Here is a 23409-nt window from a genome sequence, read left to right on the forward strand (position 1 = left end):
TTAAACTTGAATGCATTACAAAAATGCTGACGTCAATGAAACCGATAAGCTTATCAACCTCCCATCAATGAATTGCAAGCTTTTGGGGTTGTTTATTCGAATGGAACTTATAGGCCATCAAATGTGAAAAGCAATATTTTTCCTTTTTTAATTTACCCCCGTTTTAGTAACGTGTTTTTTAACAGATTTGAATGTTTTGAAAACAGTAAATTATGTATGATTTGAATTTGTCACTTAAAAAAACACAATCGTTTTCGGCTTAATCTCAATATTTTAATATTTGTATTTAACTCTTTTAAAATACGTAGTTTGGATATCTTATCGTCAAAGCAACTACAAAACTAAAATAAAATCACAGAAAATAAATATTAATTCCCTACTAATTTCAATGCAGCGTCGTGTACGACCGCTGCAACTCCGGGGCAGCTCCCGACGCTCCCGAGCCACTCGCCGAAGAGCTGTTCCTCGCTTGAGACGACATAAACGCCTGCTCGACCCGGTTCGTCGTTTCCCGGACCACTCCGGAAATGTCCAGATCCGGCAAATCCAGCGTGATGTGAGCCGAAAGGCGCTTGTAAACGGAACTATTCGAGTCTTTCTTCGGTCGCCGAGATTCGACGTACTTTAGCTGTTGCTTCAGAAAGATGGCATTCTTCAGCGCTTCCTGAACGTTCTTGAGAGACTGGTCGGCCGCCTCGATTTCCTTCACGGCACTGAAAACAATTAAAAAAAAAGTTGTTAAAACCTAACTTTCCCCTTCAAATCAAGCGCAAATCCTACCCTATTGCGTACTCCATGTCGTAGCACTTGCCCTGCAGGTCCTGCTGCAGCTGGTACACCTCGCCCCGCCGTTCCACAATCAGCGGGATGACCTTCCGGACGTGCTCCTGTATCCGGTAGAAGGCCAGGCTGGGCTCGTTCGCGATGATGTGCATGTTTTCGGAGATTTTCTCCGTGGCTGAATTAAAATAAGGGTTAATTTTACTACAAAATATAACAACGGATAACGAACTTACTTTTCTTCACTTTTGCTTGCAGTTCCGGGTCGTTGACGGTGGTCATTTTGATAAAATTACTGATTTTTCGCTAAATTGAACTTGCCTGAAATCAGAATCTAAACAAATTTTAAATTATTTACATCACGGTGGGTTTGCGAAGTTCGATTATTCAACCGAAATGTCATTTTAATGACAAGTCACTTTAGGAAGGGGTAGGAATGTTGTGCGTATGTTATTCATGACACACTGAGAAAAAAAATATCAACTGTTTATTTATATGATTTTATATGACATAAAATTGGATCCATTAAATAAATTTTGTCATTTTTTTTTTCCAACATTTATTAACTATGATTAATATCATCTGGTTGACCTGCAGTTAATTAATCGAAAGTTTCAAAGTTATAGTTATAAGACTTTGAACAACGATTTTTAAAGTTGTTATCTAGATTGGGGTAGAATTGACGAGAAAAGTTACAATATTTTATTTTCATTTTACCTAAATAAAACAAGCACAACAAAAACTACAATTATCGAGATTTTTTAAAGTTCCCAAAAGCTATCCAGGTTTTTAAGCGAAGATGGCGTTCGAAAGGTGAACGTCACAAATATCAAAATCGCAAAGAAGCACCAACATTACAAAAAATGGTGGTCATGTCATGGAACACTTTTTTCGCAATGTTGGTACCACTGCTTGAATTTGACATTTCGGGCGTTCACCATTCGAACCGAGATTCGAACGCCATTTTCGCTTAAAAATCTGGATTGGGTTTTACATATTTAGAGGATTTTTAAACAAAAAAAAACTCTGGAATTGGAAGTGAAGTGCGCAAAATCCTAGACAAAATCAGATATTTTTTTCAATTATAATTTTGGATATATTTTAGGCTAAATTAAAAGAAGCGTAAATTCGCAAACCAAAGTGGATCCAAGAGTGGATCCAAATTTGGGATCATACCCAGTCACGAAATATTCTAGCAGAGCTGGTTCTGCCAGAATCCTGCTAGAACGGTTGAACATTTCTGCTAGAATGGTGTAAGAATATCAAGCTCTGTAAGAACTCTGCTAGAATCCTGCTAGAAAGTCGGGACTGGGCTAGTGACTGGGTATATGCTGAAGAAGTTAGAGATACGGCATGACGAAATCAATACCAACAATTTTGGAATAACGGTGAGAATCTCGGTGAGAATTTTCTGCCCTCTCAACACAAGACCATTTCCAGAGTTTTTTTTTTAATAGGTTCTATAAACATATGAAAGACAATAGTTTATAGGACCTTAACAACAATCAAAACTTTGGCTTTGTCAGTTTCATGGAATTTTTTTTTTAGATTTTTAGGAATTTTGATGCTTTTACCTTGAATTTCAAATTTAATTTTTGAAGTTTAAGATTTAGATTTTTTGAATTTTTATGTGTTTGAATGTTTTAATTCTAGATTTTTTTAAATTTCCGGATTTTGATTTATTGTAATTTTCAAAGATTAGATTATTTATTATTTATATTTTTAAATTTCTATATTTTTGAATTTTATTATTATTTTTTTTGAATTTTATTATTTCTTGATTTTTTTTAATTATTCAATTTTTTTTCTCAATGTTCGAATACACATTTGAATTTTGAAATTGTTTTTAGTTTTAAAAGTCTTAAATATTTTTTATATTTTTGAATTATTGTTTTGACTCAATGATCCGAAATCGATGATCGTATTATCCCAAGTTTAGATTATAGGATAGTATGTAGATCGGAAGGAAAGGGGTCAAGAAACAGCTTTACGAACAGCAGAACAAAGGAGAGGGAGCGATTTCTCGGGGCTTTTCTTCACCCTCTCTGACTTGCTTGCGCTGTCAAGTCAGAGAGGGTGAAGAATAGCCCCAAGAAATCGCTCCCTCTCCTATGTTCAGCTGTTTGTAGAGCGTATCCTTGACCCCTTTCCTTCCGATCTGCATACTAGCTTTCTGTTAAAACCTGCAAGTTTGAAAAATAACAAACTGTGTTATTTTTTTAAAAATTGAATATTTTTATACATTTCCCTCAGTGCTTTTCTCAACTTTCCTACCCCTACACGCAAAAATCGCGTTTCGCAATTTTTCTGACATTTCCAAACGCCAACAAGCCGCAAAACGAAGAGGAGGATAAAAAGAGCCCGCAGAGAACCAGAAACCGATTTTGCAAAGTTTTCGTCGGTCGGCCAAAAAAAAAAGGTTCAAATTCCGGGTTTTCGCAGCTCCTGTTGCGCGATTCCGGACAGCTTGCGCCCCCCCACCCGCCTCGGCAGTGGCAGTGAAGTTGGGGTTCGTGGTGACTCCGCCCCGAGTGTTGTTGTTCCGTTCGGTCCCGGCGACATTCTTTGAAGCAGCCCCAAAATGTCCGACCTCGACGATGACTTCATGTGCGAGGACGAGGAAGATTACGGATTGGTAAGTGGCCAAGTTTGTGCGGGACCGCGAGATGAGATGTGCGTGATTACGCAGCTCTTCTGATGAGGTCACTCGAAGGGGAGAGGGTAGAAACTTCCGAGACTGGGGGAGGGTTTGAGGTTATGTTTTCTTTGTGATTATTTTTATTTACGTTTTTTTTTATTTGGGCGCTAATTCGTTTAGGAATATTCCGAGGACAGCAACTCCGAGCCGGATGTGGACCTGGAGAACCAGTACTACAACAGTAAGGCGCTCAAGGAGGAGGCCCCGCACGATGCCCTGAAGTCGTTCCAGAAGGTGCTGGACCTGGAGAATAACGAGAAGGGAGAGTGGGGATTCAAGGCCCTGAAGCAGATGATCAAGATCAACTTCAAATTGGTGAGAAAACATTGCGCTGTTGGGAATCTGAGTCTATTTTAAACCATTGAATTCTTTGCAGCAAAACTACCCGGAAATGATGACCCGGTACAAGCAATTGCTGACGTACATCAAAAGTGCTGTAACCCGTAACCATTCGGAAAAGTCGATCAACTCGATTCTGGACTACATCTCGACCTCGAAGAACATGGAGCTGTTGCAAAACTTCTACGAAACCACGCTGGAAGCGCTCAAAGACGCCAAGAACGATCGGCTCTGGTTCAAAACCAACACCAAGCTTGGGAAGCTGTACTTCGATCGGAACGACTTTGGCAAGCTGCAGAAAATTCTCAAACAGCTGCACCAATCCTGCCAGACAGACGACGGCGAGGACGACCTCAAAAAGGGCACCCAGCTGCTGGAAATCTACGCGCTCGAGATCCAAATGTACACCGTACAAAAGAACAACAAAAAGCTAAAGGCCCTCTACGAACAGTCCCTGCACATCAAATCGGCCATCCCCCACCCCCTCATCATGGGCGTCATCCGGGAGTGCGGCGGCAAGATGCACCTGCGCGAGGGCGAGTTCGAGAAGGCGCACACGGACTTTTTCGAGGCGTTCAAAAACTACGACGAGTCCGGCTCGTCCCGGCGCACGACCTGTCTCAAATACCTCGTCCTCGCGAACATGCTCATGAAGTCCGGCATCAACCCGTTCGACTCGCAGGAAGCGAAACCGTACAAAAACGACCCGGAAATCCTCGCCATGACGAACCTGGTCGTGAGCTACCAGAACAACGACATCATGGAGTTCGAGTCGATCCTGCGGAACAACCGGAACAACATCATGGCCGACCCGTTCATCCGGGAGCACATCGAGGACCTGCTGCGGAACATCCGCACCCAGGTGCTGATCAAACTGATCCGCCCGTACACCAAGATCACGATCCCGTTCATCTCGAGCGAGCTGAACATCGAGCCGGTCGAGGTGGAGAGCTTGCTGGTGTCGTGCATTCTGGACAAGTGAGTAGAAACGGGTGCTAACGATTTCGGGAGGGTATTTATCACATTTCTGGAGCAACATTTGAAAACGGCGGTAAGACATTGCTCTTACGGCCTTTCATTACACGTGCTTAAATGGAAAGAAAGGCCAAATGTTGTGCCAAATTTTGCATGAAGAATATTAGAGAGTTAAACATAAGGAATCCCATAGAGTTATCTAAGCCCTAGCTCACGCACACTAGCACCCCATTTGTTTTGCTGGCGGGTACAAAATTTAACCTCAATCTTTTTCGTGTACGTATACGCAATACATGCGCACGTAGATAGCTCTATAGCATATAGGATCTTTAAAACAACTCCAAAATTGTTCATAGAGACGATTGGCAAACGTCAAACCAGTACAAATTGCTGCCGGATCTTTTTCGGTACAACGCATTCTGGCTCTTTTGAAATGTTTGTTTTAAATTTGAAACCCAGAAAAAAATATTATTTTCAGAATTTACTAAGACAGTTTTTTTGTGCGACTCCGATTCAGACTTTAAAACAAATTGAAAACATTTTTCATATGCTACTAATACATATTGGATGATGACATGCATTTGAGTAAAAAATTGCTCAACTATTTTCATGAATATATTTTTTAATCTTGACAAATGCCGTTGCAAATATTTTTCCCTTCAAAAATGTTCCGAAAAATCAGGGGGCAAAAAAAATATTTTATCAAAAATTTAAATGAAACTAGAAGTCTATCAACTGAAAACAAATCTGAAATGCATTATTCTGCATTGATAATAAATTTTAGCATTTTTGGGCTCGCTCGTTCAAAAATATTTTGCCGACTACGTCCTAATCAGGTCCCAGTACCGAAAAGGACCTAATTAAAAATAATTTTATGGAAATAAGAGCTTTTAAGCTAAGTACGGAGATCGGAACGAACGTGCTCAAGATATTCTTTCAACCATTCTTTACTTTTATTCTGGAATAAAATTTTAAATTTGCAAATCCTTTAATTCTTAAATTCCTTAATTCTTGAATTTCCTGTTTCAAAAATTCATTAATTCTTAATTTGAATTACTAAATTGTTCTTCCAAACTCAAAAATTATAAAATTTCTAATTTGTTATTTTTTTAGAATTTTCGAGTTTTTTAATTTTTAAAATTCATTTTTTTATTCTTTAATCCTTAAACTTTTAAATTCTTAAACTCCTCAATTCTTAAATTTCTTAATTCTTAACTTCTTAAATTCTTAAATTCCTTAATTCTTAACTTCTTAAATTCTTAAATTCTTAAATTCTTAAATTTTTAAATTCTTAAATTCTTGAATTCTTAAATTCTTAAATTCTTAAATTCTTAAATTCTTAAACTCCTCAATTCTTAAATTCTTAAATTCTTAACTTCTTAAATTCTTAAATTCTTAAATTCTTAAATTCTTAAATTCTTAAATTCTTAAATTCTTAAATTCTTAAATTCTTAAATTCTTAAATTCTTAAATTCTTAAATTCTTAAATTCTTAAATTCTTAAATTCTTAAATTCTTAAATTCTTAAATTCTTAAATTCTTAAATTCTTAAATTCTTAAATTCTTAAATTCTTAAATTCTTAAATTCTTAAATTCTTAAATTCTTAAATTCTTGAATTCTTGAATTCTTAAATTGTTAAATTCTTAAATTCTTAAATTCTTAATTCTTAAATTCTTAAATTCTTGAATTCTTAAATTCTTGAATTCTTAAATTCTTGAATTCTTAAATTCTTAAATTCTTAAATTCTTAAATTCTTAAATTCTTAAATTCTTAAATTCTTGAATTCTTAACTTCTTAAATTCTTAAATTCTTAAATTTTTAAATTCTTAAATTCTTGAATTCTTAAATTCTTAAATTCTTAAATTCTTAAATTCTTAAACTCCTCAATTCTTAAATTCTTAAATTCTTAACTTCTTAAATTCTTAAATTCTTAAATTCTTAAATTCTTAAATTCTTAAATTCTTAAATTCTTAAATTCTTAAATTCTTAAATTCTTAAATTCTTAAATTCTTAAATTCTTAAATTCTTAAATTCTTAAATTCTTAAATTCTTAAATTCTTAAATTCTTAAATTCTTAAATTCTTAAATTCTTAAATTCTTGAATTCTTGAATTCTTAAATTGTTAAATTCTTAAATTCTTAAATTCTTAATTCTTAAATTCTTAAATTCTTGAATTCTTAAATTCTTGAATTCTTAAATTCTTGAATTCTTAAATTCTTAAATTCTTAAATTCTTAAATTCTTAAATTCTTAAATTCTTAAATTCTTAAATTCTTAAATTCTTAAATTCTTAAATTCTTAAATTCTTAAATTCTTAAATTCTTAAATTCTTGAATTCTTAAGTTCTTAAATTCTTAAATTCCTAAATTCTTAAATTCTTAGATTCTTACATTCTTAGATTCTTAGATTTTTAAATTCTTAAATTCTAAATTTTCTAAAGAAAATGCCGTCATTAAAAAAAAATATACATTTTCAATCAACTGTTTTTTTTAATTTTCATGTTCTTAGGTTTTTAAATTTTGAACTTTTGATTTTAAAAAGATTTTTCACTTATTAAATTTTAAAATTTAAATAATTTATTTTTGAATTTGTAGCATTAATAAATATTTGAATTTAATGTTCTATACTTTTAAATTCTCGATATACTCAAACCCCGATGGTTTGACTACATTAGTTGTCAAACGAACGGAATCACTTTTTAGTTTGACACCCCTTTTACACGGAGTTCACAGACACTGCCAAACGTTGGTTTTGATAGTGTGCGTGAGCGCCGTGTGAAAAGTGACAGTTCGTCACTTTTTAGTTTTACTAATCTTTATTTTTTCATTTTAATTTTTTGAATTTTTCAATTATTAAATTTTAAAATGCTTGAGCTTTGTTATTATGGATTATTTGAATTATGAAGATTTGAATGCGTGATTTATTGATTTATTATCATTTATTTTTTATATATTTGTGTTCTTTAATTTTTGATACGCAGATTTATTATTTTTTTTATTACTCATTATCATTTGTATGTTTGAATTCAGAATTATTGCTAACATTTCCAGGCCTTCAAATTAATAAGTTTGTAAAAAATTTTTTTTTGATTTTTTTGATTTTTGACAGAAAATTTAATGTGATTTGTTTAAATTTCCCTTTGTTTTTTTTTTTTTTTTTTTTTCATTTGGAAGCAAAAAACAAAATCCTTCCTTATAATTTCAGGACCATTCATAAACCACGTGAAAACTGTTTTGGAAATTTTGAGTTCCTTCCGAGCTCCGTATCAGCCTTCAACAATAACCAAGCTTTTGAAAAAAAACCTTGTTAGAGCCGAATTTTAAGAATTATCATCAGCGTAATGTTTGAAAAGCGATTCCAATTGGAGTTCGACAACATTGTTTTTGTACTTAATATTTTTTTTCAATAATTTTATTGAAGGAGCTATTAGACTATAACAAAACAAAGCTCGCAAACTTGTTTGCGGCAAACTCGCAAACAAATCCTTATGTATGCCGGCTGACGATTCTACAAACAGTTGCAGGCAAACTGTCAAAAAGTCAACTATCAAATAGAATCAAAACGTTCTCGTTTTAAATGAACAAAAGGTTTTTTTTTTCACTTTTCGAAAATATGAAAAAATATTGAAATTCTAAAAATGACAAAATAATTACAATAAATAAAGAATAAATTTTCTTAAAGCTTTTTTTTAAATTTCGCGTTAAATGAAGGTAAAGCATGAAATCATAATAAAATACTGACAACTTGATAAATCAGCATTGATTATTAAATTTAACATCAAAATCTACTAAATTTAAAAGAAAGCTTGTTAAAAACATATTTTTAAACGAATTCTTAGATGATTCGACATTTTTGAAAGAATAATAGCAGTTCATTAATGTTCATGCTTTTAATAAAACAAATAATAAAAATATAATTTTAAATTTGGTTAATTTCAACTTTTTGTATTTTTTTAACTTCTATATTTTCAAACAGAGATGTTGAATTGATGTTTATGTTTGGCAATTATTTAAATGAAACTTTGTAATTTCGTGTATTGTAATGGTTTTAATTAGTTTTTAAAAACTTATTGTTTTCATTTTCTTCATGAATGAAAATAAGGGTTCTTTAATGTTTGAAGTTTTGTATTTTTAATAAATAAAGTTTGTTGTTAAGTTCATAGTTTAACTGTTTATGTTGACAGCCTATTTTTGTATTTTTAATTGTTTATTTGGACATTTTTAAGATAGTTTTACAAAAAATTATTATTCATATCTTTTCTCTCGCAGCACCATCCAGGGCCGCATCGACCAGGTGAACCAGGTGCTGGAGCTAAACAAGGAGGCGCGCTGCGGCGCCCGGGACAGCGCTATCGAGAAGTGGTCCAACCAGATCAACTCGGTACAGACGGCCATCATCAACAAGATGGCTTAGAAGCAGGAGCAAGAGATGAAGACGGAACTGAACGGTGATGAGCCCCCCACAGCTGAGAAATGAAAAAGCTACTTACGATAATATTCGACAGACACACAGCAAAAGGTAAAAACAAAAAGAATCCCACACACAATAAAGCAAAAACGGATGAAACGCGCTCGTTGTTATTAAGAATATTCAGCTGGTTTGAGTTGTTTTGTCATCGTTAGAGAATAAAAGAACGCCCTTGAATATGTTTTTCTCTTAATTATTATTCAATACTTGCTACGCATCAACCACACCCCATCAGACGACACCGGCGGATTCGGTCGTAACCTTCGAACCACCAAAATTACAACCATCGTTATCGCTAAGATTAAGGTAACGGCCACAATGACGCCTAGCGCCACCAACCCGTGCCCCTCGTGGGCGTGCAAGCAGTCCGGATCATCGACGGAGCAAATAATCCGCGACAAAAAGCCAGCCTGCGCAATCTCGTCCGAACTGTCCACCGCAATCGCCGCCGACGGCCTCCTCGAACCGGACTCCATCTGCAAGCGTTCCATCCGAGGACCACCACTACTCGATCCGCCGCCGCCGCAGAACGCATCACGATGGTTCAAATACTTGACGAGTCGTTTTCCAGCTCGATTCGCTGGCGATGCACAGCGCAAGTCGTCCAGTAGGTATTGTAAGTCTTCCTGGTCGTAGAGTTTGGGCAGGATGACGTCCACGAGCCACTGTTCGGTGCAGTCACAGTTCAACGGGTTGCCCTGGAGGTTGATGCCACCGTGCAGGTCGTCCCAGTTTACGAGGGTTTGCGGGATCGAGGTCAGTTGGTTGTAGCTGAGGTCGAGCTGGAAGGGAAATTTTTGATTTGGGTATTTACTGTTTTTGGAACTTTTTCTTTTTTGGATATCTAGGGGAACAGCATCTAATTCCAGCGTGCCTCTAATGTTGGCAGGTCAGAACTTTGACATTTATTTAAAGCTGATTACACTGGAACGCCCAACGCATGTCAAACTTACACGGACGCCCAAGCCTCCCAAAAAAGGTGGAACGGTAACTTCAACTCGCTGGTTCTCGGGCATTACTCAACCAATTGGGACGATTCTTGTTTCCAGTGATTTGTTAGGATGTTTAGATGATTCTAGATTTGTGCAGAACTTAATTTGATCAAATCTGTAATTTTTGCGACCAAAAACATCGTTCCACCTTTTTTAAAACAACTGCCTCCGCGGAATTTTTGGCGAATTTTTTTACACGCGAAAAAAAAGTGGGAACGATGTTTTCGATCGCAAAAATTACAGATTTGATCAAATTAAGTTCTGCAAAGTTCTAGAATCATTTAGACATCCTAACAAATCACTGAAAAGAAGAATCATCTTGATTGGTTGAGTTATGCCCGAGAACCATTGAGTTGAAATTACCGTTCCAACTTTTTCGGAGCCTTTGACGTTGGAATGTTAAAAGCGTTTTCAACTGAAATCGAGTGATAATTTAAATAGCTCAAAAAGAAGTGAGCAAGCAAGTTTCTATCAAAAGTTTTGCAAAATTAGTTGTTTAAATAGTGAAAATCATCAAATTGGATGGAGTTAGGAGCGAGTGCTTAACCTGCCAAACATACAAGAATTTCCCCTATATAATTTTAGGGGCTGCTAAATTTACTGAAGCTGAAATTAATGTGGCGCAGAATATTTTTTTATTTTAATACTTCACATTCTGTTACCATGGTTATTCACATTCTTGGCAGTGTTGCACTTTTTATTTATTCTTGAAGGGTTATAAAAATTCCGACTTGAAAGAAATAAATTTACGCAAAAATCGAAAATTATTTTAAAGAGACCCGTACGGAAGAAGCTTGTAACATTTTTTGTGTTGTTTTACGATTTCTATTTTGTTGTTTTCTGTTTTTTGTCTGCTGTCTTTGGTTTTTTTTTTTGTTTTACGTTGTTTTGATTTTTTATGTTTTTTGGTTTGTATGTTTTGTTTTCTGTGTTTTTTTCTGTTTAGTTTTTTTTTGTGCTTTGATTTTTTTTTGTTTTCTGTTTTTGATTTTTATGCTTTATGTTTTTTTTTGTTTGTATATTTTGTTTTTGTATTAGATTTTTTCTTGTAAAACAAAATCTGAATACATATAAATTTAAAAAAAAACTTTTTTTTGTCGTGATTCGATTACCCGAAGTTTCGATTATCCGAAGTCTTGACTGTATTTTTTGTGTGTTTTGATTTTTTTGTTTGTTTTTGTTCTGTTTGTTATTTTCTGTTTTTTTTTTTTTGTTATTTTGTTTTCTGTGTTTTGTTCTTTTTGTTTCCTGTTTTGTTTTTAATTTTATGTTTTGATTTTTGTTTGCTGTTTCCTGTTTTATGTTCCAAGTTTTTTGTTTTGTTCTTTGGTTTTTGTAGTTTTCTCTCTTTTTTGTATTTATTTTGTTTTGTTTTTTAGTTCGATATTTTTTGTTTGCTTTTATTTTTTTTTTGTGTTGTTTTATTTTTTACTTTGTTTTTTTTTTTGGTTTTCTGTTTTTGGTCTTTTGATTTGTTTTGTGGTGTAAGTTTTTTGATTTCTGTTTTTGTTTTTTTTTTTTTTTTTTGTTGTTTGCTGTTTTATGTTTTGTTTTATTGTTTATCTTTGTTTGATTTTTGCTTTTTTTGTTTTCTGTTCTCTGATTGTTGATTTAAGTTTTTTGTTTTCTTTTTTTGGTTGTTTGTTTTGATTTTTGATCATCTTCATTAAATGATTTGAAGATTTTGAAAATAATTTTAATTTTTCTGTTTTAAAAAGATTTTTAGATTTAATTATTTAAAAGAGATAAAAAATATTCGTTTCGTTTATATTCTCATAAAATTTCCCCCCAACAACAATCATTTCTAAGGAATAGGCCATCCTGGCGAATGTATTTCTGAGAAATAGTATTCAGGAAAATGGTCTCTTCTGGAGAATGATTTTTTTTTAAAGCACTGAGCCGTTTGAAAGCAGCAAATTAGATTTTAAAATGCATTCCCCTGCATTAAGAATAATTTTAGCGTGTTTGGGTTTATTGAAAAATTTCGAAAACTTTGCGGATTTTATTTTTTATAGGGTGAACACTCAAGTCAGAAAAAGTCGTGTGTGTGTGTGTGTGTGTGTGTGTGTGTGTGTGTGTGTGTGTGTGTGTGTGTGTGTGCAACCAACCAAACGGGACCACGCGGTCGCTTCTTACAAATTGAGTTGTTTCCATGTATTTTTAGATCTACATTCTATACATGCAAATAACTCGCATAGGCATTTGGAAGGTTTTAGCTCTGCCGAGCTTCGGTGACCCATTTCTACGCTGGCTAGCCGAGCGCGAGGTACTTCAGCTTTATCGACAAGCCCCGCCCTGAAGAACGTTTGGACCAATAGGATTCAAACGTTATTTAGAACTTCCGAACCCTTGTCAAATAGACAAGGACCCAGCGCGTATATAGTTGATGGTGGTAACAGTATTCCTAATTCCAGTCATAGCTCACCAAGTCGCGATGGCCTAGTGGTTAGCATTTTTGCTTACCAATCCAAAGGACGAGGGATCGAACCCCGACTCGAGCGACTTTGATTTTTCGTTCATGTTCAGAGTTTCAAGATTTATATTTCCTATACTTTCTCGTTGGGAGCAGATGGGGATCGAACCCAGGATCATTCGCTTACAAAGCGAACACCGTGACCAGTCAGCCACGGCCGCTCCTTAAGTCAGAAAAAGTCGGGTATTCTCAAAAATCCCCAAAAAATCTAGAAAAAGTCGGAAATTTTTCTCAAATAGTCGGGAATCCTAAATATATATATTTTTTTTAATATTTTCTAAATCTTGAAAATTATTTTAGTATTTTGTACAATTTTAAATTTACATTCACTCAACTCTTCCATAAGAACTTACATTAAATTTAAGGTTCCTTCCACTATTTCAATCTATTTGAGAATGAAGTGGTTATTTAAGACATTTAAATTCCTGGTAAATATTGGACGGATTTGACACAGAAAATTCATGATATGAAACAAGAGACTGTTATTATTTTATCAAACAAGAGGTAACATCTATCTTAAAACAAAGTTAATGAAAAACTCATTAAAAAATAGAGCCTAATTTTAACGATTGTGACCAGCGTAAAGTTATGATTTTGTTTCATTTTGTCACATTGATTGAATGTCTGAAAAAAAAATTTACAAAACGTAGCAAATGTTTTTAATTGTTTAACTGTTTTTTTTTAAATTTAAAGTTATTTCCAATATTTTTATTTTACAAATATTTTCATTGAGCTTTCTGTGAGCATGGGTAAATTACTATAAATAAAGCTTGATTTTAGCCATCGGAAAACATAAATATCGAACAAAATCCAAACGTTGTTCGTTTTGAATATTGAGATTTTGCAGCGCGACTGTGTTTCAAATGTAGGTGGCGCCAAAATGGTGTTACTTGCCAAAAATCGTATTCCTTTCTGCTGGATTGAAGAACAAAATCGCTTATTTCTCATGATTCCCTGCATCAATCTTAATGAAACTAGTTGCAAAAGACGAGAAAATTTTTTTGCTTTAAAATAATGAACATCATTTTTGGGCGCGCAAAAATTTGTGAACTTTTTCTTTAAAAAACATGTTGTGGAACACGAAAAAATGAGTTTCCCCGTAAATATCAAAGAAATAAACAGTTATATAAATGATAACAGATGTGTTAACGTATATTCAACAATTTTCATTGATTTTTGACAGACTTTCTTGCCAAATAGTCCAAATTACTATCTTTTTCTAAATTTCCAGTTTTCTCATAGAAAAATCAAACAAATATTGGAAAGTTATACACCAAATTGTTGGAAATATTTTTTCTCATCCGAATCCGACATAAGTTCAATAAAAATGTTGATTTTGAAGGTTAAAACACATTTTTTCGAAAAATCATAGGTTTACGCTATTTGTTCATAGGTGACGGCATGTGTCTTTTAGCTTTGCTGCAAATTCTCTATAAAAAATGGAAATAAGTTATTTTCGTTTTGAAAACATGAAAAAATAATTGAGATCACAAAAAAATATTCATGTTATTTTTATTTAAGTTATTGCAAATATGTTTTTGCAATTCCGTCGTAAAACTACTTACTTTTCCTGTCATTCTTGAACGATGAAATAGCCTACTTTTCTGTACCAAAAATAACAGAATCGAATAGCAACACTTTTCAAAATAAATGCTGAAAAGTTCTACTTTTCAGCACTCAAATGGGTGCTGAAAAGTTGAACTTTTCATCACTTGTTTTGAAAAGTAACACTTTTCAACATTTTTTTGATTTAAACGATTTATTGACAAAATACATGAAAATTTGACATCAAATTTCACTCAGTGTGTGTTTTTGGAATTGCAAAAATGTTGTATGGAACTCGTTGCAAAACTTGATTTTTTCAGCACTCTTCGTATTTATCCAACTCGGTGAACCTCGTTGGATAAATGTACGACTCGTGCTGAAAAAATCCTCTTTTTGCAACATGTTGCATAAACTACTATTTAACAATTTGTCACTTTTAGCATTTCCTATTAAATAAGTGGTGAAACATGAAAACTTACCAAACTGAATTCTTCATTGAAAAAAAATAAAACATTGATTAAAAAATCCAATAGAAAAATTCACAACATTAAAAGCGGAACTTTGTAAAATCATGTTCAACCAACTGAATAATTAAGTTTCTGTTTTTTACACAAAAAAATGTCAATAGTTTGATTTGCTATACCTAATTCATATAGATATTTTTTCGATGGTTGGTATTGACTTTTTTATAAAGAGTTTTTTGTTTCAAGTCATTTCAAGATAGGAAATGCCTATTATTTGAGTTTCTGGAAAAGTCGGGAAAAAATCGGGGATTTTAAAATGGGATTTGAGTGGTCACCCTGTACTAGATAAGTTTTTTTTGCTTGCTCAAAATTGCCGTTTTCTGAGACGTTCCTCAACCTTACCTTACAAATGGACGTCTCTTCAAAGGCCTTCGCATCGATATGCCGCAGCTTGGGACAGTTTGAGATCCGAATCTCAACGCAGTCCTGCTCCTTTTCCGACTCAGCTCCCACTAAAAAAAAAATAGTATTTTTGTTATTTGTGGATTAATTTATTCAGTAAACAAAAATTACCCAGCTTCCAAAAGCTAAACGCATCCAAATCGGTCAGCTCCGGCATAGAATTCAGCGACAGCAAACTCAGCGGTACTTCCGTCTCGAAGAACACCTTCTGCATGGGATTACCATCGAGCACCAACGTGCGCAACTGTTTGCCCAAGTTGCGCGGAACGTCCGTCAACGCGTTGAACGACAAATCCAGTTCGGTCACCTCGGGGAATGAATCTCCGGCAAATGTGTCCAATCGATTGTTGCTGGCGTTCAGGATGATCACGGAAACTTGCTGGCCGGTGCTCAAATCGGTTATGGCGTTGTTCTGAATCTCCAGGATTCTGAGGTTTTGGGAAATTTTGTCAAATGGCCACCGTTCCATGCCGTTCCCGGCGACGTTGACCATCGTCAGGGCTTCCGGAAGGACCAGATTAGCCTCCAGATTGGTCACGTGATTGTACGACAGATCTAGCCGTTCCAACAGCTTCAACCCCTCAAACGCCTGAGGATCAATGTGTTGAATTTCGTTGTAAGCCAGATAGAGCGCTTCCAGCCGTTCCAACGAGGCAAACGTGGTCGCCGAAACGACGGTCAGCTTGTTCCGGTTGAGATTGAGCACTTGCCAGCGCGTGGGTCGATCGCCGCTGTCCCAGTTGTAGATATCGCACGCCTCTAGCCGGACGAGGCTTACGGACTCCAGGGCGCGCACCAGCTGATGCGAGACGGCCTTTAGCTTGTTGTGCGATAAGTCGATCGACTCGAGTGCTTGGAAGTGCGCGCGTTCTAGCGCCGTTACCGCGGTTAGGGAGTTGTTGGAGAGATCCAGCTTCAGGAGGGTGTTGGGAGCGGTGAAGAAGTCTGAAAGATAAGTTTCTTTAATTTTGAAAAAAAAATGTTAGTTAACGCTAACGTTACCTTTATCGAGTGAAGCAAGGGCATTGTTGGTAATGGAGAGGACTTCCAAGTTCTTGAAGTTGTCGAAAGGTTCCGTGAGGAGAGATTTGATCGAGTCGTTCTCGAAATGCAGCTCGATCAAGCTGGTGCTGGTAGGAAGTCTGGAAAAGCGATTTGAATGTTTTTTTTTTGTTAATGCAGTTATTAGTACAGGTGGGTCTCGTGGCGCAGGGGTAGCGGCTTCGGCTGCCGATCCCGATGATGCTATGAGACGCGGGTTCGATTCCCGCCTTATCCACTGAGCTTCTATCGGATGGTGAAGTAAAAAGTCGGTCCCGGTTTCTCCTGTCTCGTCAGAGGCGCTGGAGCAGAAATCCCACGTTAGAGGAAGGCCATGCCCCGGGGGGCGTAGTGCCAATAGTTTCATTTATTAGTACAGTTGTAGTATAATAAGTGCAGTTGAAAATTAATTTTTAACTGTTAGTAAAAATTGTATATCAGGCAGGGCTTGTGAACATTCGAAATTTCTAGTGAAAGGTGACTGACTGGCGCTCCGCCTTTACTTTGTCAACCTGACTTTGATATTCATCTCGCGCAGAGCTCGTTCGTTTGCATTGAACTGAAATTCGGATCACCGTCCCCTTAACTGCATTCAAATGATTGCTGTCAGTGTCACCACGCAACACCGCACAAAGAGCATGAAAGAGAGAAAAACGAAAGGAGAAAAAGCATGTGCCTTCGTGTCGAGCTCGGCATTCGTTCGTTTCAGCTTCGTGTGCATTCACTGACGGTCACGTCTTGATAAAGATCAGACAGGAGCGCGTTCAACATTCAACGACTAGCTCTTTCAAATGTCGTTGTCTTATTTTTGTTTGTAAAGCTTAAGATGATGATTGTAAAGCTTAAACTAGTTTGAAATGATCTAGATTTTTTTAATCCAGGATGGCGGCCAAAATGGCGAAAAAAATCAATTTTTCATTTAAAAAAAATGGGGTCGCAGAACTCGAATTTGATGTTGAAAACAAGAAAATTAAAAAAATGCGAAAAAAATGTCATGATTCGAATATCCCAAGTCCAATACAAACCTTCGGATAATCGAACTTGGGACAATCGAAACTTTGAATAATCGAGTCTGGACTGTAATGTTAAATGAATGTTAAAGTTCGACCAAAAGGAAACTCAAATTTAAGATTCAAAAATTTAAAAATCCTCTAAAATTTTATTTTTTCTGCCATCTTAGATATAGAATATAAATGACTTTCAAGAATTTCTGAAGCCATATTTTATCGATAGAGACCCAAAAAAGAAAAAAATATTGCCAATTTTGCACCTAATTCGTCGCACAGCCAGAAAATATTCACACCTCAAATATGCACACATCAGAATGCACACCACCTCTCCACCCCGCTTGCCTACTGTGGTGAGTGTCCAGGATAAAAGCTATCATCGATTTGAAGCAGAGCTTTGGGGTTTTAGACAGTTTTTTTTCTGCTGTAGTTTGAGGTGTGCACATCCACAACTTGCTCGATTGTCTGAAAATCTTTGTAATCCGCAATAAAAGTTGTGTAATTCTATTATTCGCAGATTTTTTTAATTTTTTGCAAAAAAAAATGTCTTAAATTTTTTTGAATTTAAGATTTCTGGAGTTTTTTTAAAAAGGTCCAATATACCAAATTTCCAGTTTTTGCTTTTTGGGTGTTTTTGAAACCGCCTAGAGTCAGGGGTATTAAAAAACACTCAAAAAGCAAAAACTGAAAATTTGGTTTATTGGACCTTTTAAAAAAAACTCCAGATTTTTTGAACGATTGAATTTTTAAATTGTTGAATTTTTTAAATTGTGGATCTCTTAATTTCAAATTATTTTTTTAAGATTTCGAACTTTTTTCCATTTTTCAATTTTGCCTTTCTTACTAAAGAAAGGTATAGGTTTTACTTTAAGGCTGGACGCCATTTTCATCTCGGTAAATAAGACGATACAGCATGAATTTTAATCCGAAAAATCGTCAAAAAATCACACTGCATCGATTTTCGTCGCCCAGTCGACAAGTTGTCAAGTTGAGCTTCGAATACTGGCGCGAGAATGCTGGCGCATATGTTTCGGCTCGACTTATACTCGTTCGTAGTAGCTTGTCTACCGATGTTTCCTTCAGTTTTTGCATAACTGTCCAATGTTTATGCAAAAACTTTTGTGACATAGGACATTCATCCGGGTACAAACAATTTGTTTCCCTTGTGCTCCTAAAATCGCCTTTAAGTAGGCTTCATTTTGTCGTGATTTCGTAAGTTTATTTAACAGAGTTCATTGGATTCCAACAGGAGCTTTCTATGCTTCTAAGCTTTATATCGTTTTCAAAGTTTTCAATGCTCGCGACGCCAATGGCTATCTACCTAAGGTATTGCGATTGAGTGTGTAGTGGTGCGGTTGTAAAAATATTTACCTCTGACTCTCTCACTTTCGTAGACGCTGAATGGCAAGCTTCCTACTGTGCGGTTGACTCGGTTTTGCTTTGCGCCTGCTTTGTTCGGTTTTTGGGCTCGTACCAAAACTAGAAAACCAAAACCGCGGTGTGTGTCGTCACTTGCGCATTGGAAGCTAGCGATGCTAGCGTTTGTCATAAACGCTTGTTTGATTAAGAATTTGTACGATTAAAAATAATCTATTGGTGAAAATTGCGTTTTCAATTTCTTTTAGAAAACACATCATTAATAATACCTTGCTTACATCATAAGATTTTTTGTATTAAGTCGATGTTGTGAATTGAAAGAAGTTATATTCTTTAGTAAGAAAGGCTCTATCTCACCCCTGGTGGGATTAAATCGGGTTTTTAAAATCTTGAATAAAATATTTTTTTGTTCTTGATTCGATTATCCGAAGTCGTATACAAGTCGGAATTACGTAATACCGAGACTTCGGATAATCAAGTCTGGACTGTATCTGAAAATTTGCATGGGAAGAATTTTTTTTCTGAGTTTTAATTTGTTTTCTTACTTTTAACATCAAATTAGTGTTCTGCGACCCCATTTTAGTCAAATGTGAATGGTTAATTGCCTATTAAATCAAAACAAAATATTTCTAAAATAATTTATTACCGCCATGGGACCATCCACAAACCACGTGGACACTTTTTTTTGGAAATCTCAACGGAATACAGGCCACCGGAAGATCCGAATGTTAGGAAAAATTACCAGATTTATCCAATTGTTAACTGATACGCTTTCTTCTAATATAAAAAAGTCATGCAAAACAATCTTAGAATAATATGAAATACCATAGGACTCATTGGAACCGGTTCCACCAATCTCCGGTGGCCACATCCGGAACCCGTGGTGGGAAACAGCATAAACTAGTTGTGCAACGTATCAAACTTCTTGATTTTGGATGGGGACATGAGTTATACACTCCTTTTTTTAAAACATGAAGTTTGATATGTCGCAAGAGTGGTTTCAGGAATTTGCCAAATATGATCTTCGGATGTGGCCACCGGAGAACCTGGGAACCAGTCAAGGAGGCAAAAATACAACTTTAAACTACTCTCCATCCAAAATCAAGAAGTTTGATACGTCGCACGACTAGTTTATGCTGTTTCCCACTGCGGTTCCGAATTTGGCCACCGGAGATCGGTGGAACCGGTTCCGATGAGTCCTATGGTATTTAATTTTATTCTAAGATTGTTTTGTATGACTATTTATAGTAAAAGAAAGCGTATCAGTTCACAATTGGATAAATCTGGTACTTATTCCTAAAATCCGGTGGCCTGTACTCCGGCCACCGGTCAATGCAGTGGGATTTTTCATCGGAATATTGTTCCTGGTGCAAAAACTAAGCTTATGGTGTATAGCAATCGATGGTTTGCGCGAAATCATGTTGCGGCAATTTTTTGGGCCCTTTTATCCCACTGTGCGATGGTTTGACACCAACTGTTGTCAAACGAACGGGTTGATACCCCTTTTTACACGGAGGTCACACACACTATCAAATTTTTGTTTTGATAGTGTGCGTGAGGGCCATGTAAAAAGTGACAGTTCTTCACTTTTAGTTTGACTTTGACCAACCAACGGGGTTCAAATTAGAAAGTGTCAAACGAAAAAGTGACCTACCACCAAGTTTCACGAAATAAGTTGTTTAAATAGTGAACATAATCAAATTGGATGGAGTTGGGAGCGAGTGTTTAACCTGGTCAATATGCGAGAATTTCGGTGATTGTTGTTTTTTTTTGCCGCAAAATAAAATGATTATTGTTATGGCTTTTCCCTCTGTTTTACTTCATCGTGAGCAAAAAACCAAGTCTGTTCTTTTAATTTTAGGCATTTCAAGATTCTGCTTTTGAGCAATTCTCTACCAAAACCGGATATGGATTTTATTTGTATTTTTTGATTAGGCTCAAACTTTGTGGGGGCCTTCCCTATGACCAAATATACTATTTTGTGTCATTGGTTCACCCATACAAGTCTCCATACAATTTTGGCAGCTGTCCATACCAAAATGGTATGTAAATATTCAAACAGCTGTAACTTTTGAGTGAATTTTCTGATCAATTTGGTGTCTTCGGCAAAGTTGTAGGTATTGTTGAGGACTTTTGAGAAAAAATAGGTACACGGAAAAAAAATTGCAGATTTTTTTATCAACTTTTTTTTCACTAAAACTCAATTTCCCAAAATACGTATTTTTTGATTTTCGAGACTTTTTGATATGTTTTAGGGGACAAAAATCCGCAACTTTTGAGCCATAGAGCAAGGTCAAAAAATCGGCCGCCAAGTTATGAATTTTTGAAAAAATAGTGATTTTTGGAAAAAAAAATCGAAGTTTTATGCAAAAACAAGTTTGACATTACTTTTTAATGCAAAATTGAATTTGCAATCGAAAAGTAATTTACATATTTTTTGATATGTATTTTCAAGATATAGCCACCGAAAGTTTGATTTTAGCGAAACATTTGCAGTTTTTCGATTTTTAAAAATAGTGACCATGAGTGACCATCTCTAAAAATATTTTTTTTGAAAAGTTCAGAAAATTTGCTATAAAATTGTCTAAGAGACATTGAAGATTGGACCTGGTTGCTGAAATACAGCGGCTTAAAGAAAAAGAAACACGAAAATTGAAGTTTTGTAAGTCTCACCCAATCAGCCCACCATTTTCTAATGACTATATCTCAGCAATTAATGGTCCGATTTTCAATGTTAATACATGAAACATTCGTGAAATTTCCCGATCTTTTCGAAAAAAATATTTTGAAAACTTTTAAATCAAGACTAGCATTTAAAATGGGCGTAATATTCAATATTTGGCCCTTTTAAAATGTTAGTCTTGATTTAAAAATATTTTTAGAAATGGTCACTCATGGTCTCATGGTGTAAAGTACTTTTCGTTTGCAAATTCAATTTTGCATTAAAAAGTAATGTCAAATTTGTGTTTGCATGAAACTTAAATTTTTTCCAAAAATCACTATTTTTTCAAAAATTCATAACTCGGCGGCAGATTTTTTGACCATGTTTCTCTATGGCTCAAAAGTTGCGGATTTTTGTCCTCTAAAACATATCAAAAAATCTCGAAAATAAAAAAAATACGTATTTTGGGAAATTTAGTTTTAGTAAAAAAAATGTTGATAAAAAAACCTGCAATTTTTTTTCCGTGTACCTATTTTTCTCAAAAGTCCTCAACAATACCTACAACTTTGCCGAAGACACCAAATTGATCAGAAAATTCACTCAAAAATTACAGCTGTTTGAATATTTACATACCATTTTTGTATGGACAGCTGTCAAAATTGTATGGAGACTTGTATGGGTGAACCAATGACACAAAATAGCATATTTGGTCAGAGGGAAGGCCCCCACAAAGTTTGAGCCAAATCAAAAAATACAAAAAATAAAAATGATCGAAATCGGCCGATTTCTTAGAGAGTTGCTCTTTTTGAGATTCGGCCTTTCGAGTCAACTTTAGATTATAAACATTATTATATCGCGTACAAAATTATTTAAACGTTTGTAATTTTCAGTCGCATTGAAGTAAGCCAGCAAAAATCATTTGATTTTATTCATTAAAACATATTGCATATGAACGGAAAATTTTACAGAAATAATGAATAAAGTTAGTAACCGTTTTCTTCGTCGAAATTCAAATCTTGTTAAATATTTTAAACAGAAATTAAAAAAAAAAATCTCGATTATTTTTAGAATTTTCCTTTCAAAAACCGATACGCCCACTGGCAGTCGCATACGTGTACTTTGTACACACTTTGTAATGGCACTTGTATGAAACGCTAAACACGCGACTTCGAGAAGGTTAACTAATTTGCGAGATTATTTTAAAGAAAAAAAAAATCTAATTTCCCCATCTAAGAACACACCGCGAAAGCCTCTTGAGTAAACACTTCCCTTCCCAGCATAACTGAATCATTCTCACTTTATTGCTAAACAGTTCGCGCCATCGTTCTCTCCACCACGTGTTGATTTTGCATCACGCTCCCCTGCCTAGAGCGTTCCCTTATCACGCCTTATTTACCTCTCGCGATGATATGATAACGCGCTGCTACCTTCGCAAGCATTCACCCTTTTTGCTGTTGATTCACTTATTCTGATAACACGAGACACACTGCACAACACTGTGTTGCCCTCGCTCGCTCGCCCGTTATCAGTTTCACGTTCTGAGCGCTGAGTTAGTCCACTTTCCGAGAAGCAACCCCGCTTAAAGCTTGACAAACTATGAAAAATACTCATTCCTCGATTACGGCGACGCGGATATTGATTGAATGCATCACCTTGACCACACAAGGTCAACGACACTCACTTGGGCAAATAGTGCAGCTCCAGGTCGGCGAAGTACGCACGCACCTTCAGCGTCCCGTTGCGATCCTTCGCCACCGGCCACACGATGCCACGTAGATCCAGGCGGTGGTTGTTCCTCTGCTGGTCATGGCGTAGAGATTCGCCGAGGCACTCGACCGCCACGGTTGACTCTTCCACATCTTCCAGACAGCGACAAACGGAGCAAACTTCCACTACGGGGAGGACTTCAGCGCGGGCTGAAGTCGTTACGAGGACCGCTATCAGGAGCGCAAATATTCGAAAGAGATGCATTGCAAACGGCTGCCACGACCAGACTGTGCGAGCTGCTACGCAAGGGCGTCGCGTTGTGCGCGCGGACAATCGATTCATTGTGCTGTTTTCTTTCTACACCGCGGGGCGCGCAAATGATAAGATATACCAGGGTTTGAACACGGCGCGAGAGTTGCTC

General features: G+C 35.7%; 3 protein-coding genes across 3 annotated transcripts; 1 reads left to right on the forward strand and 2 right to left on the reverse strand.

The window, feature by feature from the left end:
• Positions 1-259: 259 nt before the first annotated feature.
• LOC6043469 (BLOC-1-related complex subunit 8 homolog) lies at positions 260-1158 on the reverse strand. The gene is made up of 3 exons (XM_001859179.2): positions 1017-1158; positions 781-958; positions 260-713 (listed from the first exon to the last, which is right to left on the reverse strand). The coding sequence occupies exons 1-3, from the start codon at positions 1060-1062 to the stop codon at positions 386-388; spliced, it is 552 nt and encodes a 183-aa protein (XP_001859220.2). The 5' UTR covers positions 1063-1158; the 3' UTR covers positions 260-385.
• A 1931-nt stretch (positions 1159-3089) lies between these two features.
• Positions 3090-9380, forward strand: LOC6043468 (COP9 signalosome complex subunit 2). The gene is made up of 4 exons (XM_038252205.1): positions 3090-3415; positions 3599-3793; positions 3855-4795; positions 9060-9380. The coding sequence occupies exons 1-4, from the start codon at positions 3362-3364 to the stop codon at positions 9202-9204; spliced, it is 1335 nt and encodes a 444-aa protein (XP_038108133.1). The 5' UTR covers positions 3090-3361; the 3' UTR covers positions 9205-9380.
• Positions 9381-9430: 50 nt separating this feature from the next.
• Positions 9431-23377, reverse strand: LOC6043466 (protein artichoke). The gene is made up of 5 exons (XM_001859165.2): positions 22963-23377; positions 16197-16336; positions 15306-16139; positions 15135-15244; positions 9431-10040 (listed from the first exon to the last, which is right to left on the reverse strand). The coding sequence occupies exons 1-5, from the start codon at positions 23328-23330 to the stop codon at positions 9459-9461; spliced, it is 2034 nt and encodes a 677-aa protein (XP_001859206.2). The 5' UTR covers positions 23331-23377; the 3' UTR covers positions 9431-9458.
• Between the last annotated feature and the right edge of the window lie 32 nt (positions 23378-23409).

Source organism: Culex quinquefasciatus, chromosome 2, assembly GCF_015732765.1.
Source record: "Culex quinquefasciatus strain JHB chromosome 2, VPISU_Cqui_1.0_pri_paternal, whole genome shotgun sequence".
Classification (NCBI taxonomy): Eukaryota; Metazoa; Arthropoda; class Insecta; order Diptera; family Culicidae; genus Culex; species Culex quinquefasciatus.

What these genes read in the sequence shown, in the direction of transcription:
- LOC6043466 (XM_001859165.2), bottom strand. Translation starts at nt 23,330, where the DNA reads ATGAATCGATTGTCCGCGCGCACAACGCGACGCCCTTGCGTAGCAGCT. An exon ending in CCTTGCTTCACTCGATAAAG is followed by an intron (nt 16,140 to 16,196) that starts GTAACGTTAGCG and finishes CTTATCTTTCAG; the next exon opens with ACTTCTTCACCGCTCCCAAC. An exon ending in AAGAGACGTCCATTTGTAAG is followed by an intron (nt 10,041 to 15,134) that starts GTAAGGTTGAGG and finishes TTTCCCTTCCAG; the next exon opens with CTCGACCTCAGCTACAACCA.
- LOC6043469 (XM_001859179.2), bottom strand. Translation starts at nt 1,062, where the DNA reads ATGACCACCGTCAACGACCCGGAACTGCAAGCAAAAGTGAAGAAAA. An exon ending in GCAAGCAAAAGTGAAGAAAA is followed by an intron (nt 959 to 1,016) that starts GTAAGTTCGTTA and finishes ATTTTAATTCAG; the next exon opens with CCACGGAGAAAATCTCCGAA. An exon ending in GACATGGAGTACGCAATAGG is followed by an intron (nt 714 to 780) that starts GTAGGATTTGCG and finishes AATTGTTTTCAG; the next exon opens with TGCCGTGAAGGAAATCGAGG.
- LOC6043468 (XM_038252205.1), top strand. Translation starts at nt 3,362, where the DNA reads ATGTCCGACCTCGACGATGACTTCATGTGCGAGGACGAGGAAGATTAC. An exon ending in TCAAGATCAACTTCAAATTG is followed by an intron (nt 3,794 to 3,854) that starts GTGAGAAAACAT and finishes AATTCTTTGCAG; the next exon opens with CAAAACTACCCGGAAATGAT. An exon ending in GTGTCGTGCATTCTGGACAA is followed by an intron (nt 4,796 to 9,059) that starts GTGAGTAGAAAC and finishes TTTCTCTCGCAG; the next exon opens with CACCATCCAGGGCCGCATCG.